The sequence below is a fragment of the Synchytrium microbalum genome (assembly GCF_006535985.1).
Source record: "Synchytrium microbalum strain JEL517 chromosome Unknown SmJEL517_scf0001, whole genome shotgun sequence".
Classification (NCBI taxonomy): Eukaryota; Fungi; Chytridiomycota; class Chytridiomycetes; order Synchytriales; family Synchytriaceae; genus Synchytrium; species Synchytrium microbalum.
In genome coordinates this window covers 533,437-553,254 of record NW_022158350.1, presented here as the reverse complement: position 1 = coordinate 553,254, position 19,818 = coordinate 533,437, and the positions used below count along the sequence as shown (strand labels likewise).

Here is a 19,818-nt window from a genome sequence, read left to right as displayed (position 1 = left end):
GTTTCGATGTGCGTGAACTGGGAGAGGAAAATTAAGTGAAACCTATTGCAGGAGATGATGGCAACCCGTTGTAGACTTCTCATATGATTTAATTCTAATGACGGGACCGTGTAGAAATTTCGGCCGAAATGGAACTTTGAATCAATGTTCACCCAACAATGCATATGCCTATAGTCCAGTCAATTGTGTTTATATAAAATCTTTTTTGGGCATGAATGATATAACAATTCTAAATGTATGTCGGGTATGTGTAGGTAGCCGGATCCATCGCTTAAGTCCTGCTGATAGCCTCGCTAGAAACGTACCAAAAAAATCTACCAAAACAGCACGTCCCTATTTTTCCGATGTCTGATGATTTATGCCACCCGAATTGACTCTACTCGTCAAGCATTGGAATTCCTGCCGCATTGCATCTTCCTTCTTCATGGACTACCGAAGAACAAACATTCAGAGTATGTGCTGATACGTCTATCATTATAATTTTTGCACGCTCTTAACATCTTAAACCCTCTTAGGTCAACGATGTCCTCACCCTCATGAGATTAAACGCTGTTGGGTATAACAGGATTGGTTCCGCTCTGGTCCGTGGTCTGTCAACTGGTGAACGAAAGCGTGTCAACGTAACCTTTGAATTGCTATCAGCAGCCCCGGTTCTCTTTTTGGATGAACCACCACTGGTTTGGATTCCAACACTATGATTGAAAACGTCATTGAAATCGTCGAATTACGAAAACCTTCTTGCATAAGTCTCAAGCTTTTGATATTACAACTTGTTTAGTAGTATCAGATACGGATTTTGCATCTTCATTTCCTCGGTAGTTGCCACCATTCACCATTCTCGTATACCACCCTATCACAATTTGACAACCTTTTTGTTACTGTCCTGGTGGTAAAACATGTTATTTCGGCAAGACAGCTGATGCCATCGCATACTTTGAACGCTTGGGAATTCCGGTAAATGGTAACCCAGGTAAGAAAATGAGTGTTTTCACGAACATTATTCGAACAACCTGGGCGCGTGATATCTATTATAGCTGAGGTTCACGCTCATGAACAGGCCGCTCGTGCTGATTTCCTCATTGAACCATGGCGTGCATCCTCTGAAGCTTTAAATCGTATTGACGACATCACTCTGGTCAGCGTTTCATTGCCACCTATGACGCCTGCCACGCACACGATGCTGACTTCTGGAAAAACTTGGTTTCTTCCAACAAGCAACCGGGGCGGTCCAAGTATACTAATTGTTTAGACGTCCACTACGCCGCTATTGGTGTGGCATAGTACTTTGGTGGTGCATATTTCAATCTTGGTCGTAATGTTGGTGGTCATGAGGCCAAGGATTCTGAAGGGTTCGCTATTAAACTCATGGTGCCTGGTTTTGGCTCTGCTGCCATCGCTTACTGTATGTATATTAATGCAACTTTACCCGTAACGGCTGTCTCAGCAAAAGGATTTGCCGATTTCCTATAGGCCAATCCGTTGGCATCTGCCAACGTGTGCTCTACGCTGACGAAGATGCCTACATACAGAGCAGCTTGAACCAGGCGTTGTACACTACCTACCCCAACGGCTGAAACAGCGGATTCGATATTGATCACCCATCAATAACACCAAACAGCCTTTGCGTTGGTGTGCAATTCGTTCTTGGTGTCTTTTTCTTCTTTTCTGGTTGGGCGGGCTTACGTTACTGTAACTTCGTAATTGTATTGTTTCACGTCGTGTGATGCTTAACCAGTAATTTTGTTGTCACGATCACACATAGCGTCAAAAGTAGGGGTTGTATCTTGGTGATTAAATTGAAATAGGTTGTATCTGTGTGGTTGAATAGTGTGATTTGTGACATCAACATCAAGTAAACAAAGTCTTTTCAAGTTGTAAGATCTGTATCTTGTGTTTGCGTGCGGCTATCCTTCACCGTCAGTTCCTCTCTTCAAACCCCTTGCTTCTCATCACGAAAGCGACACAGGAATTTTATGTTCTAAAACCTTTGGTTTACTTTTATTTTATAAACACATACAAGATGATGCTAAATATCTATGGTACATAGAGACGATATAATATCTATTTTGAAGCTATTGATGGACCTACTAGAAACGAAACGAAGAGTTAAATCCACATCGTGCGCAAAAAAATCGAAGTCTTTATGACCATCCTTACTTGCTTTTGGAGGTTGGCGACGACACCATTCTACAAGATACCATGAAGACCTTCACTTCGATGGGCTTCAATAGCTTTGAATCCAGCAGGCATTTCTTCAGGTTTGATGAGTTTCTCCCAACTATTGACTACCGTGTTGTGTGATTTCTGCAATGTAGATGGTTGGATGCCTACTACGTCACCAATCTTCTTGGCCTTGACATGAGAGTCCTTTGGTGAGAGAGCGACGGCGACGAGAAGACAAGTGCCTGCTACAGTAGTTGGTTGTCTGGCTGCGAGTACACCTGAAGCTTCTACGCGTTCGGTCAATAGTTTGGCAAAGGTACGAGCTTCTGGAGACAAGTCGAGTAGATTGGCAAATCGAGGGATCATGGATGCTACATTGACTGCTTCACGAGTGATGTCGGATGCGGCCTCTGCTACTGTGGATGATGCATTGGCGGGGTTTGCACGTTGTTCTTCAATGATTTTGAGTAGGACTTTATATCGTTTACCAATAGCCTTTACGGGGATGCTAGTTAGGGCCGATATTTCCTTAAACGTACGTTCACCTTGTCGTAGTTTTGCAGCAGCCATGATACAAGCAGCGACACCAGCTTCATCAGCGGACTTAGTTGGAGATGACTTTGATAATAAAAAGTAGAGTTCCTTTGCCATATCGATCATAGCTCTTGAGAGAGCAGCCCGTTCCGAGTATATCTGAATGTTTCTCCAACCTTCACGGATTGCCTGCAAGGATTTATCATTGTCGGTAGCCATTTTGTGAGACTTCAACAATGCGGCAGATTGACCAGTACGTCCATCACGGAAGGAGATAGTCGTGGATTCCATCTGGCCCGTAGTTGGATCAATGGCACCTCCGACACGAGATGGATCGGCATCGCCAGAGTCGTCAGCGAAATTCCTCCATTCCGAACCAGCATCAATGAGTCTGCCCTTGGAGAGGATCATGCCACAGTCTCCACATATGATGTCGCCTTGCTTCATGTCTTCTACGACGTTTGTAGCAATCATTCTGCAGTCTTTGCAAAACAATTCATTTGATGTTGAATTGAATGCCATTCTGGAAGAGAGAGAGAGCTGCCCACATAGTGGAATATATGTAGTGAATGCCTGTGATCACGATGGTGATATTGGCGTACTTACCTTTACTAGTATGTATAGCTAGTTTTCTCTCTGACTTGTTGTTTGCAAGTGACAGAAAACTCTCGTTCATCTCCTAGCGTGACTGAACATCAAACAATCCAAGTCGAATGAGGTGATAGATTTGTTAGTAATGATTATTATACGTGAAATTACATCGTTACTATTACTGACGCGTCCTTAACCATAGAGACTCATGCACATCTGGACATCAATCAAATGTAATGCCTTAAAAAGGAACATTGACCGTGTTTTCAGGCCGTCGGTAGCCTTCAAAACTCTCATCTTTATCACATATAGGCTGACACGTGTTTACCTTGGCAATCTCCCCATGGTGACGGGAATTTCAAGCTGTCCTTCGCAACAGCTTTAGGGATTTAAGCTACTGCGATGCAGAGTTTGCGTTGCTTAACAACTGGCTTAAATTACCTGTAGATCGGGACATTCGAGAAGACTCTAGGAGATTTATCTCGACTATAAAACTGGACCACTCCCACCTGCGTCCTCCTAACAACATTCCCAACACGAAAACACCAGATCTACAATCAGGTCAAGACTAAATCACATATAATCCCATACTCAAGTCAACTCTCAACCACAACACAATCAAATCATGCAACGATCTATACTCTCCATCTTGGTCATCTTCGTCTTGGTCGCGCTCTCTTCTGCCTCTCCTGTATCAAAGTCAAGGAGACAAGTAGCCGTGGACCCAATAATCGCTCCAGTACCAGCTGTACCCATCCCAGCTCCAGTCGCTCCAGTGGCTCCAGTCGTCAACGCTACTCTACCTCAAGTCGCTACCGTAACCGGAACTGGTCTACCAATGACGCGTACCATGGAAGCTACCACCACCACTATTGGAATGACTGCTACCACCACATATCTACCTGCTACGCTGGCTGCCATCCCTCCTGCTCAATTAACATTGACTCATACATTGACACAGACAATGACACAAACAATGACCGCTACTGTCACCATAACTGCCCAAGCTGCTACTCTCACCGGTGCTCCACAAGCTACTCTAGTGCCAGTAGCTCCAGTCATCCCTGCCGGAGCAGTGCCAATTGCTGCAGCACCAGCACGTCGTCTATAAATTAGTGCTCAAGCTTGGTCTATCTCTCTGTCTCGTCTCTCTTAGTGGTATAGAATTAGAAAGAATCTTCCAAGACCCTCATGTTTTAGAAACACAACACTACAAAAACACCTTCATTTGCATCTTCACTTCTTCATCTTTCCCTTGGTTTGGGAGTTTATTCAAGGCTCACTCCTATCGCACACACACACGTCAAAAGACATTACTCCTAGTTTAATTTTATTGCATGTACTACTACACTACATTTAAAGTCCAAAAAAATACACTCTCTTTTACTACTCTTAAGCAATGTCTTCAAGATATGTCCGCTTTCGTTGGATATAAGATGGCAGGGTACGTTCACTGATGGTTGTTCATAGTTTAGCAGCAGGTATGATTCTACCTGCACCAGAAAGACTTGCACTGTTGTTTGATGATTTTGGGTGGAAGGAAAAGATGTCTTATAAGTATCCATGTCGAATGAACTCATAATAAACAACAAAATGATATACCCTCCATCAACAATGAACGTAGCTCCAGTAATCCACCTTGCAGCTTCAGAGCACAAGAAGACTGCCGCATACTCAATATCAAGTATCTCTCCATTATGAGCCAATGGTAACCCACTGTCTCCAAGAGGTCTGTTACCAGCCAACCTTTGTGAAAGAAAGTTTCTTGTAGTTTTAATTTCGTCGTATTTTCTCGTTGGATGTGGTCGCAGTCGGGCAAAAAACAATGATAATATAAGCATACTCCCGATTTTTGATCGAGCCCTTCCTCACTATCCTAACACACCTTTTCATCCCTTCCGTATTCGAGATAGGTCCCGGTGCAATCCCATTTACACGAATTCCGTACTCTCCCCACTCAACAGCACAACTCTTGACAATCGAATCAACTCCATTCTTTCCTGCCGAGCCATGCACTTGATTCGATGCAACACGTCGATGGTTGACTCCTGACAGCGCAATAATAACACCTCGACTCTTCTCCAAATGCTCAAACGCGGCTCGACACGTATTAAACGTTCCATTCACGTCAATATCAATCACAGCTTTAAATCCATTTGCAGAGAGTTTGTTGGCTGGGGATAGAAAGTTTCCTGCTGCTCCTGCTATTACGAAATCGATCTTGCCGAGTAAGGAGGCAGCCTTGTTCAATGCTGATTCGATTTGGGAGTAGATGCGAATATCTGCGGCGATGGGAATGCATTTACGGCCTGTTGCTGCTTGGATTTCCGAGGCTGATTCCTCCAAGAGGTTCTGGCGTCTTGAGCAGATTACAATGTCGCATCCATGTCTAAATGCAAAAAGAGCGGTTTCAACTGGCTGATGAAAATCCACGGTTTTCGTTGATGTTACTCTGCAAGAGCTCTGGCTATTCCTTTACAGATCCCAGAGCCACCACCGACTATTCATGGAAGTAAAATCAATAAATGTAATATTACCTTCCCAATTTGAAAGTCAGCTTTACCAACAAAGGCGACCTTGTTTTCCAGTAGATTGTCCTAACCAATGCAAAGAAGGTGAGCTGCAATGAAAGAATGCGTTCAATTGCTCTTTCAACGATTAAATTACTTTGAAAACGTCCCGCGTAGAAGGCATCTCTTCCTCACTGTCTTTACGAAAACCTATGTTACGCGAAAAAAACGATGGATTGGACGCAAATGACGTTTTAACCAACAACCACATACAACATTTTATTTAACTGACTGCTAATGTATTTTCTTGAACCATGGGAAATATGTGACGATAGGGATATTTACCAGACTTCCCAAAATCTTACTGGCAATCGATATTGCTGAAGGATTTCATTGAGGTCCTTGAACAAATAGAAATAATGCTGGTGCATTACTACAAAGATCATCTTTGCAAAAAGAATCAATTAATTTGGAGCAAAAAAAAATTGAAAACGTCCACAGCTTCATAGCTTGCGAGCTTCACCATCTTGTATTCTACAGTCACAAGTAAGGTTTGTGAATCGAAAGGCTAGAGGTTTGAGTATGTCAAGGCATTGAGTGAGGCTTTTTCTTGGAAGTTTGGAAATGCAGGTGACTGTGAATATGCTAAACACGTTGAATTTGTTGAAGTTCGACAAACCAAAAAAGTCCAGTATGGGACAAGCAATCTCAAAGCAAGACTCACCAAACTGGCGTCAGACAAACTTCCTCGACGAGAATGCTCTTCAACAACACATCGTCCCAATAACTTGCCAAAAATGTATTGAGTACCTGTTTATTGACCAGCGTCCCAGAATCGTCATCATGACATTCACGATCCTCATTCAATATCGGTACCGTAACAGAGCATTGAATATCACTCGGATGGGTCAGTTGCCAGTTTCAACAAGAGCTCGATTGAATGCAACTCTGAATGAGGTGAGGAAAACAGACAACTCTCGATTTATTTATGCTTGTTTCCCATTAGAGCCAAAAAAGAGAGAGAAACGAAATCTGCACAGTATTCTTCGAGTATCTGTCCTCTCAACACGACCGTATAAAGCCTATGCTCTCTTCAACATCAACATGGGCTAAACTCAAATACCCGTACTCCAGTGCATAACTCTTAACATTCGAATCATCACCAATCTTCACGAAACTTTGCGAGTATTTGCTTTATAACAAGCCGTCGATGATTAACTCCCGATAAAGCAATAATGGTCTTCATGAGGCACCACGGCACGTATTCAACATTTCAACACTGCTTTGCTTCTTTGCATTTACAGTCTGTTATAGTTGGGTTTGACTCAGGTGGCTATGTCACATCCATCTCTACAGCAAAAAACAGCACATCATGGCAGGGTATGAAAGATCCTTGGCTTTCGTTTAACGATTCACCACCAGCAATTCAACATCAAATTGACATTGATACAGATTCACACGATCTATCATCTTGAAGGTCACCATTACCAACGAAGGTAACCTTGCTCAAAAGCTGTCCTAGGTAAAAGTGAATGTGCGAGGTGTAAGGCCTTCAAATAAATACAATCGGTCAACAATCAACTTACTTAGAAAGCGAGGCCTTTTACACGAAACTGGTAAAAATACACCTAACCAGCGTCTACGACTAGGCACACAACTCTCAAACCAACACCCACATACACACAATCATATACTGTTTACTAAACTGCTAATGTATTTTTTTTGGTTTGGGAGCAAACTATGGGAACTATGTGATAATGGAGGCTTAACTATAACTTTCCAAACAACTTGGGTAATATTGCTACAACAGTGAGAAAAACGAAGCTGTGATAAAATAATCTTTTTTTGGGTGTACGTGTGCGGGTTCTTTTTTTGGTTGCATTTCATCAGGTCCTTGGTGCCAGTCCAAATCAAGCTTGTGGTGCAACTACCGTGTGTTAACATGATGTCAGTAAAAGAGAACAAAGCGTGACCTAAGAGAAAGAAAAACACCAACAAATAAAGAGCCATAATAACTTACGAGCTTCATAATCTTGCATTCCACCATAAGAGACAAAGCTTGTAAATCTTTTGAAGACTGGAGAGTTGGGTCCTACAATCTCATCAAGTAGTTGTGTGACGAGTTTGCTTGGAGATTCAGGTGATTCCGACTATAAGAAGTTCAAATGTTAGATCTGCGAAGCCGAAAACAAAAGACGACAAAGGTTAAATCTCACAACCAAGCACTCACCAAACTAACACCAGACAGACTCCCACGACGAGAATGCTTTTCAACAATATATCGTCCCAACAACTTGCCAAAAACCTTTTCATCACTCAACGCATGTTTCACATCATACAAAAACTTGATAGTGGGTACAAGCATTGGCAGCTCTTCACGTACAGATTGGCATGTAGATGATGTCACGATCGTTGACGTGTCTGGCGTTGTATCGGTTGCATCTGCGACGGATGATGTGACCATCGTGTTGGTAATATCTGTTGCTGTTGGTGATGATACTATGTTATCGTCTTCGGCGAGATCGGATACCATGACGACCCGTACGCCGGCAATAGAGAAGATGGCTCCGATACAAGACATCCCGTCTACTTGCTGTGTGTCTGATAATAGGCGTAGGATGTTGTCGACCCATTCGTCATCTGGTAGCTCACCACGTGGTTGTTGCAATGCCAGAGTCATGGATTCGTATTGGCTGATGCTGAGAGAGTCTTTGAGAAGATGGAATTGTGATGGATCTAGTTGGTTGGCAAAAGACACAAGTGTGAGGAAAGCTTATGACAATGCGTCGAGTCAAAGGGATAATTGATATCAATCAAAATTCAATAGCAACACAACACTTACATTGTTCTTCAAGACAAAGCAAATCTTGTGGGCCTCGTCGTTCTACCACAAAGTGTGCTGTTGAACGACTAGCTAATGGAAGTAGAGATTCCACAGATGATGATGGTGGCGAGAATTGCTTGTCGAGATACAAGTCATGAGAGCCTTGTTGTACCACTTGCAATACATCTAAATGCAAATAATATTCAGTCAGAAATTCAGGTATGAGATGTGTTATTGGCAAAAAAGTCAAATAGAATCGTACCTCGAAACATACGCCTCAAGGTAGGAGTATTGGCATACTTGGAAGCAATTAGATGATACCATTCAGCATCAGTGAGTGCATCACTTGGAGCACGGAAGAGCCTCATAAAGTCATTATATACAGCGAGCGAGCTCAAGTGCGACCTCATGAGATTGAAGAAGAATGGAGTATTGGTTTCCAAAGCCATAAGACTTTGAATGTCGCGTCTAGCACCGACAATCAATGCTGTATCTGTTGATAAAGTAAGACGTTCAAGTCGTCCATGAGTAGATTGAGCAACAGCTGGATCATCCAATGTGAATGACCCACCAGGTTGTTCAAACGCAAGCTGAGTCAAGCCCAATCCAAAGTCTTCTGAGGCTACTCCTAATCCAGATCCTCCTGGTGCTGATTTCGTATTATAGAATTGTCGACGAGTGCTAAATTCATATTCATCGTCATCATCAGATTGAGAGTGAGCTTCACCTAAATACCCAACCATATCCTTGAATGCTGCAAACAAGGATGGTTCATCTTCGAGTACGTGTTGGATGGCGCGCATCCAAGAATCGTCATCAAGACGTTCACGACTAGCCAACAAGAGAGACTTCCAGTTCTCGGCCTTGACCGAGTCACCACCATCCGTACCTAATACCATATCAATTTGAGCAAAGAGATCCCGTTGAGTAGCCATAAGATTCTGCATTTCGGATGGACGATCTACCAATCCTACACTAGTTGGTGGTTTTGATGGCGTTGGTGATTGCATTGGTGATTGTCGAGCATCAAGACGTGGTGATGGTGACGGAGCGATTTCGGGCTTATAGTTATAGGGTTGATCGTGATATGGAGATACTTGTGATAATTTATCGGTAGTTGTAGTAGCACTAGTTGCAACACGATTATCGGTGGCTCTAGTTGCGGTCGTAACAATCCTATCGGAGGTGGCTGAAGGAGTAGTGGTAGTAGTATCGGAATTACTACGATACGATTTGTCCAACCCTTTCTTATTATTGTTACTACCAGCAGTAGTAGTAGGACTCAAGGGCTTGAATGCCATCAAGGGCATGACAGAGAAGTGAATGCCGACTGGAGTTGGTGGACGTACAGGGCTCCAACTACGTTCCTTCTTTATATCCAATGGTGACATGTCATCATCATCCAATGTTGGTACAGCAGCAGCAGCATCACCAGTGTTGTTCAAGTTGATGGTTTCAACGACACCTTGATTGAATGTAACCCTACGACGTCTTATTGGGCGAGAGAGAGATCCTGCGTCAGATGAGTCGTCATGACCCTTTCTGCGTATTGAGTGACGAGGCTGATTGTCCGAGGAGTCAGTGTCAACTTCACTCATTGGCTCGGTGATCTGGCGATCATCATCACGTATATCAAAAGCGTACTTGAACTAGATTGATTTAAAGATCAAAATGATGATTAGTGAGCATTGGTTGAAGGATGAAATGATTAAATAGTATAAACTACACCGACTAAATGCTAAGTTTGATAAAACGCAACAATCAAAACACAACATCGCTATTGGATGATTGTACATCCAAAAATAAAGTCAAGTAAGCGTATAATACATTGGAGACCCATACAGCTCTCTCCACTCCTCCTGCTCACTTTATCCTATCAGCGTACACCATCTCCACCAGAAAAACACAACCCCAACAGATACCACGAAACAACATGATCGATCGCTGATAGATGCAGGTGCCAGACATGGCGATTCAGCTCACATAATCATAATGCATCATCAACCCATCCTTCCCAGATGTGCGATCTCGCGGGGGAGCATAAGCTTTCCACATTTTTGAAAACTGGGCTTTTTTTGATGGCAGTGCGCATTTGATACCGAAATGCAGTATGAAACAAGCAAAGTGATAGCATATTTACCTCTTCAAATAGTTCAGTTGATCCCAGAGCCTCTTTTATAGTTGACAGCCATGCAGAATCGTCCTGCTGGTCAACAGGTTCGAGAATCAGGCTCAGGATGTCGTTTGAGGTTTCAGCACCCAGAAAGTCGTCGACATGCTGTAAGAAGGAGGTCTGCTTTGATAGAGCTGAGACCTCTCTTTGGATTTGCCAGTGGTGGTAGTTCATCATTATTGAAGGTTTTTATAATATTTACTTGACTTTTTGCAAACAAGTTGTGCGTGGGAGATGGAAGTTGACGAGTTGACGGCCGACCAAAGCAATGCGCTGTGCGTGAGAGGATGGCAGTGTGCAAAAAGCGAGACCTTCTTCGATGTTTACTGGGTGCAATTGGAGAGTGTGATCGTGTATGGTTTGTTGGACATTGAGTGGTGTTTCTGAACTTAAAACCGGCAAGTTCCCTGATTTTCGACAAAACTTCGGACATGCTTCACCACGCGAAGTAAACAAAATGACGTACTGCAAACGTGGAATTTCAACTATTATACCACTATATCTATCGCATCAACATGTCTTACAACCCTCTGCGCACACCTTGCATTTCTGATGCTTGAAGACTCATTATTTTCTGCTTACAACCATTCTATGCGATCACTCAAAATACATCAATGTTCGGATCTAGGAACTGCTCTCTCAGCGGCCCCTCTGTGATGCGATCCTGACGTTTGAGTTTTCGCGATCACTACTACCAGATCGCCAGCTGGCAAGATGGGGGAAGCTTACAAAGCACCACCATCGACAAAGAAAGGCCACGTTTTTATGTAGTCTTGACGGAAATAAACAGTCTTGATAAACTAGCAACCTTGACCGTGCATCTGTTCGTTTGCTTGAAATTTGACTCATGAATCACCACCACCACCAAATGTCCAATGCAATAAATTATTCACTATAGAGAAACTAATACGACTCAAAAGATGGCATCGTCAAGTTCGGATCCAACGTCTCCATTACGAGGACCACCTCAAGCTGACTATTATACTGTGAGTTTATCAAACACAATCTTTTTCAGGCTTCACAGCTAACGTTGCTTTCATTCACTAGATACTCGGGATAGAACGAGACGCAAATCAAGATGCCATCAAGAAAGGTTAGCCTCCTTCTTTACCTTGCTTGTTTGTCTTGTCCACTTGAACTCTCCCCAAACATTTGTTGCTGGCACTTCCAAAGAAAAAGACTTGATTTGCTGGCAGACAATCGCTATTCAGAGAGGGGCAGAAACAGACTAGAGAGAGGTTCAAATTGCCATGGAGATATTTTCCGGCTCCATTAGATAGAGTTCGATGCCTACGGGTTGCTGCTGCACAAACCCTGACACAACTCGAGACACAACAACGCTATGGCTGACTGTCCCCTTTGGTAACTACTAGGTTATCGAAAGATGGCATTGCGATATCATCCAGACAAGACGGGCTCTGACCCCAATTCCGCTGAAAGGTTTCAGCGAATAGTCAAGGCTTACGAGATACTCAGCGATGAGAAGAAGAGGCAGATATATGACAAGTATGGCGAACAAGGAATCACAATGTGGGATCAATTCGGTGAAATGGCTCCCTTCTTGGATCCAGACATACTTATTGCCATAAAGTAAACGAGCACTCTGATCTTGATGTTTTGTTTTGCCAACTAACACTACCGCCTCCTCTTCTTCAAATAGTTGGTTTTTCGCATTGGGAACTTTTATATTAGCACTCCTCATACTATTCCCAGCCCTAATATCAGTCCGAGCCGATAATCGAAATACGTGGTCATACACGGCCCTCTTCACACCTCTCTTCTTTATCGATGCCTCAATACTATTCTGCTTGTACGGCATGTCATCCGGCGACGACGAAGACTCTGACAACGACCACGAATCCGATAATGCCTCCTACCAGGAAAACAGAGATACTCGAGAACGAAAACGAAATCAAGCTAAAAAGGGCAAGAAGCGTGCACGAGCTGCTGATAGAGCTCTTCGTGTATCATACTGGTTGTTATTCACGATATTTCATATCTTGATTGCCATCAGACTGGACGGGTTTATTACTTGCTCATGGGCGTTAGTATTCATACCGTGGTTTTTGATGGAGTCGGCACACTTCTTGGAAGGGTTACGACAAGTGAGGGAAAAGTTTATTATTGGGATGTTTGAACCATTGTCGAACGGAGCTGCTCATAATCAGGACGAGGAAGGGGGTCCTATGACTGCCAGGCCCTTGTCGATGCGTGAGAAATTTGCTCAGATTATTCAAGGGTTTTGGCCTTGGGGTTTACGAGTAAGTGGTGACCTTGTCTACGAGGGTTTTTTATGTTATATCCCACAAAGAGGCTGTTTTTGTTTGCCGGCAAAACAACAGTCATATTTCTCCATTAATGAATGATATTTGGTCTGACATCCTCCATTCACAATTATCATCGTCCGTATCCCTCATCTAACACTCACTCACTGTCGCTTATAGGTCGCACAGGCCATATTACTGATTGTACAATTCGACCTCTTGAGTGCAGTACCTGTTGTAGCAGCCATGGACTGGAGGACTGTATTCATTCCAACATTCTTATACGCCTTCTTCCAAGTCGGATCTATAATATACGACACAATGACAGGTCCACCACCCATGATGCCAAATGGCGCACCTGCTCCTGGTGGCATCAAGGATAAATTAGCTGCTATAGGAGCTAAACTTGTCTTCTTTTCAGTGTTTGCCATCTTGTTTTATACTGTAAGCTGGCATCATATTGTTGCACATGTGTTTTTTTGTATGGATGTTGAGGCTAGTAGCTAACTCCTTGAACTTCTTTGCAGTTCATTGGATTGCTGATACAGAGGTTAATGAACCCAGATCCATTCCCTACTACACCTGTTGTAAGTATGCTTATGAAGGGATCGTCCCTATTCATCCAGATTGTGCTTCCTCACTGCCAACGACAACCACTCACAAATTATCTATATAGATCTTTATACCCATCTTCATCGTCCTATCATTCTTATTCTGCTGCGTATGCTGCTGTCTCCCAATGGGAGTGCGGTCCATGACTGCAGCAGTCGAGCAAGAAATGAATCAACAGCGAAACCAAGAAACATCACTCGGTACAATAGTACCAATAGATCATCGCATTGCTGCATAAACGTAAATTGCTTGAAAGAAAAGTAGACCCCATATTGAAGGACGGGTGTTGTGTTTTTTTGCATTTGCCAAGGAAGGTTTTTGAGTTATAATACATCTAATCATTACACGACGAAAAAAACTACACGGGTTTGATACATACGACTATTTACATATGTGCGTATTATACAAGCTGTTGGTTCCGTCTCACTCATCAAGCATTATTCTTGTTTGAGTAATGCGTAAATACTGTATACAGACATCTTAGAGTACCTTTCAAATCCCTTCGAACAAGATCAACAGCATTAAAGTTTGTAGTGGATATCCCCATTTCTCCCATCAGCTTAAACGCCGTTCTCACATTTTCCAACTAGAGGATAAAACAAAGGTAGGGGGTGTTAAATAGATTGTGTGACTCGGAGCAAAAAAACCGGGGAGTTTTCGACGCATGATGGAATTAATACCTTCTCAGCAGCGGTCTTTGGAGCCAAATGATAAAAGTTGAGTGGAACGAAAAAGTGGCCCATGGTACCCACTAGCAAGATAAGATATACACCGTCATGGAATTCAAGAGCGAGATCATCGACTGCCATATCCATTCCCTCGAATTTCTGGTTGACAAAGCCGCGTATAAGGGTAGTCACTTGGGTGACCTTGTTTCGATCATCGAATAGTTTGTCGAATGCGTCTGGGAGTGGGACTGGGCGGCTGAGATCTAAAATGTTTGAATGCTCCATTGAGTCGCTGCGCGAGATTTTTGTTGACCAAGACTTTCTGTCGCAAGTCTTGGTCAACAAGCAAAGTCTTACCTTCCATACTAAACAATTCCTCCTCAACATAAATCCCCCTCGACTGCGAATACTGCTGCTCATCCTTCGTAATCTGATGCACCGTAGTCTTATTCTTGATGACACCACCAACATCCTCCGGATTCATAACCGCGATACTCAGATTTGATGGCAGCACATACGGACACCCGACAGCATGTACCAAATCCACCAGCAAACACAATATAGATGTATAATCCTTGTTTAGTATCCCATCAATAGTGAATCTGCCCTTTGACGGGATGTTGAGCGAGTATTCACAGAACTTGACACATGCCGTTACGTTTATGCGACGAGCTTTTTCGGATGCTCCGTCGACGGTAGATGGGACCTTTTCGTTTGTGAGTTTCTCGATGAAGGCTATGAGGATGTATCCGTCGCTCATGTCGGAGATGAGGTCTCGGACGCCTAGCTGGTCTTGGATTACATACGAGTTGACCCAAGCTGTTAGAGTTGTCTAGCGAAAACAAGGAAGTCGTTGTTAGCACCACGTCTGATGATGACAGTGATGATTTGAACATGCAACGTGAGGTCGATAACGGTAGCAATACGTCAGACGATGACAGTGCTGATTTGGACATGCAACATCAGGTCCTTAACGGCGAGTACAAAATTCCAGAGCGTGCTTACGACCAGCTTCTTGTAGACCGGGTCTTTAGCAGCGGCAGGATGTAGTTTCGTTTTGGTATCTGTCGCGTTTTCTGCAATGTTGATGTGTTTGAAGAGTTAAAAGAACAGATGATGTTAGAGGCGGATCAGATATAGAACTAGAAATATGATGTTCCTTCATGTTTTGATCCCCCTCATCACACTTCCATCACCAGCAAAGCACATTACACGATCATACCTTTGTCGATGAAATCTTGACGAGTTCTCCGTAACGAGTTATTGGAACCCAGTTCTTGAGATCGTAATGCATCCAGACGCTCCATTTCTACGTGCTGACCGATATAGAATTAGTTCGAAGTGCTCCTTCCTGCGAAAAGGTTTGAACTGAAAAGCAAATCCAAAGATAGCGTGAACGTTTGCAATGTTCGAGGACATTTGGAGGGTAGGGATGCTACATTTACGCGTAAAGACACGATACTAGTTGCTCCAAACGACAGTAGAAGCTCGAAAACTTTAAATACAAAAGCTTATTTGTTCAAAACATCGAATCATCACTCAAGCAGATCAATTTCAATACTGCCAGATATGTGTGGACGAACAGTCAATACTCTAGGTAACGGCTATAGGCATTCTATCGTCACTTTTACTTTATCATTGAGACTGTTTACTTGATGATTTAACACACTCTCGTCGCATTTCTAGATGGCCAAGCTGTTAGACGATACTACCCGAGAGCTCAAAGATATGTCGACCAAGAAAAACACAGAGCTCCGCGTTACAATGTAGCCCCAACCACTTATCAGCCTGTGCTTCGATTTGATCAAACAGCAAAGGAATACGTGAGTGCTATTTGGAACTTGAGACGCAATGTGGTTGTATTGGAGATTATATTCTAAAGATATGATGGTTAATCGAACCTCACTTGAGGCTTTGAAACGTGTCTTTGAACGCTGAGATGGTGTTCAGTCGGGGGCTTTCAAGCCTTTGGGGGGTCTTGATCATGCCAGGCAAGCCCATCGCTTTTTGAAGCATCCTCTCACCGTAACTTTATACAGGTTGTCCATGAAATGAGGTGGGGACTCATACCTCACTGGGCAAAGGAAATGCCTGCATACGGCGACAGCATGACCACAATCAATGCTAGGGACGATTCGCTCATAGAGAATAAACCAATGTGGAACGCTCCAAAGCAATCTGGTCGATGTGTCGTGATTTGTGACGGTAACGGAGCACTTAGGAAGCAGATCTGTGTACGAAAGCACGAAAACTCAGCTATTTCAACACTAAATAGGATTCTATGAATGGCTAAAGGAAGGAAAAGATGGGAAGGAAAGATCTCCATACTATATAACACGCAAGGATGGTCAACCTCTTCTATTTGCAGGACTCTACGACAAGTGTACGCTTGACGATAACACCATTTATTCGTACAGCATCGTATGTGCCGACTGGAATAGGCTTTTTTTGGGCAAGGGAGCTTGGAGGCTGACCTCGTTGGATTTCTGTTTAGGTTACTACCCACTCTTCGAAGGACTTTGAATGGCTTCATAATCGAATGCCCGTAATTCTACACAATGAGACAGAAGTCGACAAATGGATTTCACCTGGAACAAAATTCTTGGAAGGTCCTTGCGATTTGTTACGACCTGCTGAGAATGTGTTGAAATGGCATGCTGTTAGCAAGTTTGTCTCAAAGGTAACGGCTCTTGATTTACGCGGTTTCATTCCTTGTATGTGATGCTAAAAAACCACTATGCTAGACTGGGAACGACTCTATCGAGTGTATAACGCCGCTCAAAGATCACAAAAAGCAAGGGAACCTTTCAAGCTTCTTTGGCAAGGCTCCTGCATCTACCAGCAGTGGTACCCAACCGTCACCAACATCAACATCACCCGTCACTGCAGATGTACATCCAGAGAAGAGGAAGAGAGAGGACGATGTAGATCATGAAAAGAAGGGCGTACCTTCCGCCAACAGCCAGGAACATAAAACTGAAACAATATCTTCACCACCACCAGCGAAGAAGGTAATGCCTTCACCCTCATCGTCGAAAAAGGCCACGCCGGCAAAGTCTAAATCAATACCAAAGAATGGAATTGCAAACTACTTTAAGCCTGCCTAAGGTATTTTAGGATCATCATCTGTTTAAGTATGAACACCATGTAACGTGCTAAATATAAGGTTTGCTTTTCTCTATCAAATAAATATCTTGAATATGACTATGTGTTGGCAAATATACTCTGTGTCCATCGTCGCTAAATCCGAGGCATCACAAGCGTTACCACCAGACATGAGACAGGATACTGCTTAAACCGAAGGTGATCAACATCGTCACAGCTCACAGTTTGATGAATGATCTGTAATCTCTCAAAGTGCGTCCGACCTCACCTCTGTATTTACGCTCTACGCTCTTGTTTCGGTTAACCAATTCATGCATCGTTTGATTTTTCGAAAGATGACGCAAACGAAGAATCCCGCCACAGTCGCCCAGATTCAGACTCGTTTCGTCACGTCAGTATTGTGGATAACGCCAAGGTACGCATTCGACGTCTCGTCAGTGCTGGACTTTATGTACTTTGCACTAATAATTTAACAGCAACCATTTTTTCAGACACCTTCAGTCTGAGCGACCCACTACGCATCTAGTTAAAATTTGAATCACTTACAAGAGAACTTGACGTCTCTTCATTCACCAGAGGTAAGTTTGCCGAACTGTTGCAATGCCCATCACCAAAGACATCAATGTTCTGCTTCGCAAGTTTGATTTATTCAAGGATGGCAACATTCCGCATTGAAATCTAACCGCAATGGCGACTTATTAGTGTCATGGATTATATAAGATGGAATGGTCTCCGTTTGCCCAACGAGGTTCTACTGCTCATATTTGCTGTTATCGCCACGACATAGGAGGAGCGACAGAAACGACGTGAGCTAACTCAACTAGGATTGGTTTGCAAAGGATACAACGAAGCAGTCATACCTATATTATATAAGCAGCTCAATACCACGGACTACAGCATCAACTATCGCAGATTGAAGGCCAACGAACTTCGCAAAACCAATATAATATAACCAACCATCTCTTAAAAGCGCGAACAAGCTCACCATATCATCCTCGCACCTCGTATTCTGTAAAGGGCTTTCTCCCTTCACGAGTCTGGTCAATCTGAAATTGCACATTGATGATAATGCCGCCGTGTATCTTGACTTTAATACACTGTCAAACTCTTTGGAGGCCCTGACTCTGGATTTTAGGCAGCTGTCTTTGGGATACGGACGTAGCAACATTGAGGCTTCTACAATGAAATGGCAAGAGGCCCGGTGGGATCTGATAGCCCAGCATTCTCCAAACATTAAAATACTCAAGCTATGAAACATATGGGCTGACCTCAGTAATGTCATTGCTCAGGAACTAGTTAGGTCTCTCCACCCGTCGCGGTTTGAAATCAATTGCGACGAGCGCGGCAGCCGCTTTGATAGACGTCCCTTGCTGCACCCTATTTTGGTGGTTCTGGGCAAGGCAGTAGCAACAGTCTGAAGATTATTCAAGCTTGTCATATCACCGATTGCACAAAGGAGCAAGTGCAAGTCTTTGCATCTCTACAAGTGGTTTATCTACGTAAACTAGGCAGGTACCGGACACCCGTAAATGGTATACGCAATGGCATCAAACACGTCTTAGTAGTTGAACAGTCTCATCTCACGGAGCAAACCAATGTGGCCATCTCAGAATGTATCTTCCGAAATAGTGCCAGTCTCAAATATTTGGATTTGTCGAATACCAGAGAGGTGGTTCTCACACCATCAGCGCTTGATAAAGCAACCAAAGTAAGCGACCTCCGTATTGCGGAATCCTAGAAAATGCAAATAGGCAGGTATCTTGAGATCACGAGGGTCTAGTGTCAAGAAGCTGGCCATCGCTTCTTTAAATGATGTGACGCCATTCAATCTAATCCATATAATCGAAAACTGCCCGAATATTACAATGCTACTCTCTCAGGCACTGCTTCCATTTTGACCGCTCCGACAATGCACGATATTACAGTTAGAATGACCAAGTTCAGGGATCTGAGATACAGACTTGATTCACGTATTTGTGGCAGTGCGCTATTGGATGCACTGGAGCTCCGAAAGGGACGGGAGGCCATCACCAACTTTATTAGCAGGAATGGTACCAGTCTGCACTCGATAAATTTGCAGCTGTGTAAAGATATGGCAATCACTCGAGCAGTCCTTGATAAATGGTGAATCTAACAGATATACGTCTCTCCGCCGACTTGGCGGCACAAGTTAACGTGGAACAGAGCTTGAAATCACGAGGATCTAGCCTGGAGAAGCTGGCATTCACAGATATATCCTATCCACACCCGTTTAATATGCCGTCGGTAATAGTAAACTTCCCCAATCTGAAACTCCTCAAACTATCAGGTGTTATCTCCATCCTAACCGTCAAATACTAAACGATATAATAGTCGCAATGGTCAAGCTAGATTC

General features: G+C 43.4%; 6 protein-coding genes across 6 annotated transcripts; 2 read left to right on the top strand and 4 right to left on the bottom strand.

Moving 5' to 3' along the window:
- Nucleotides 1-2,187: 2,187 nt before the first annotated feature.
- SmJEL517_g00139 (uncharacterized protein) lies at nucleotides 2,188-3,219 on the bottom strand (the record flags this gene model as incomplete). Its single annotated transcript, XM_031166069.1, has 1 exon — nucleotides 2,188-3,219. The coding sequence occupies one exon, from the start codon at nucleotides 3,217-3,219 to the stop codon at nucleotides 2,188-2,190; it is 1,032 nt and encodes a 343-aa protein (XP_031028016.1).
- A 1,533-nt stretch (nucleotides 3,220-4,752) lies between these two features.
- SmJEL517_g00138 (uncharacterized protein) lies at nucleotides 4,753-5,982 on the bottom strand (the record flags this gene model as incomplete). Its single annotated transcript, XM_031166068.1, has 6 exons — nucleotides 4,753-4,801; nucleotides 4,891-5,034; nucleotides 5,174-5,677; nucleotides 5,740-5,788; nucleotides 5,852-5,885; nucleotides 5,956-5,982. The coding sequence occupies 6 exons, from the start codon at nucleotides 5,980-5,982 to the stop codon at nucleotides 4,753-4,755; spliced, it is 807 nt and encodes a 268-aa protein (XP_031028017.1).
- A 1,726-nt stretch (nucleotides 5,983-7,708) lies between these two features.
- On the bottom strand, nucleotides 7,709-10,972 carry SmJEL517_g00137 (uncharacterized protein; the record flags this gene model as incomplete). Its single annotated transcript, XM_031166067.1, has 6 exons — nucleotides 7,709-7,725; nucleotides 7,819-7,948; nucleotides 8,029-8,534; nucleotides 8,641-8,808; nucleotides 8,885-10,271; nucleotides 10,763-10,972. 6 exons carry the CDS (start codon nucleotides 10,970-10,972, stop codon nucleotides 7,709-7,711), a joined length of 2,418 nt encoding a protein of 805 aa, XP_031028018.1.
- A 743-nt stretch (nucleotides 10,973-11,715) lies between these two features.
- Nucleotides 11,716-13,909, top strand: SmJEL517_g00136 (uncharacterized protein; the record flags this gene model as incomplete). The annotated part of the gene is made up of 7 exons (XM_031166066.1): nucleotides 11,716-11,781; nucleotides 11,843-11,888; nucleotides 12,169-12,385; nucleotides 12,456-13,056; nucleotides 13,240-13,503; nucleotides 13,587-13,646; nucleotides 13,736-13,909. 7 exons carry the CDS (start codon nucleotides 11,716-11,718, stop codon nucleotides 13,907-13,909), a joined length of 1,428 nt encoding a protein of 475 aa, XP_031028019.1.
- Nucleotides 13,910-14,101: 192 nt separating this feature from the next.
- On the bottom strand, nucleotides 14,102-15,646 carry SmJEL517_g00135 (uncharacterized protein; the record flags this gene model as incomplete). Its single annotated transcript, XM_031166065.1, has 5 exons — nucleotides 14,102-14,257; nucleotides 14,352-14,602; nucleotides 14,697-15,171; nucleotides 15,345-15,415; nucleotides 15,562-15,646. The coding sequence occupies 5 exons, from the start codon at nucleotides 15,644-15,646 to the stop codon at nucleotides 14,102-14,104; spliced, it is 1,038 nt and encodes a 345-aa protein (XP_031028020.1).
- Nucleotides 15,647-15,908: 262 nt separating this feature from the next.
- On the top strand, nucleotides 15,909-17,446 carry SmJEL517_g00134 (uncharacterized protein; the record flags this gene model as incomplete). Its single annotated transcript, XM_031166064.1, has 6 exons — nucleotides 15,909-15,936; nucleotides 16,026-16,162; nucleotides 16,379-16,544; nucleotides 16,615-16,760; nucleotides 16,834-17,019; nucleotides 17,084-17,446. The coding sequence occupies 6 exons, from the start codon at nucleotides 15,909-15,911 to the stop codon at nucleotides 17,444-17,446; spliced, it is 1,026 nt and encodes a 341-aa protein (XP_031028021.1).
- Nucleotides 17,447-19,818: the final 2,372 nt, after the last annotated feature.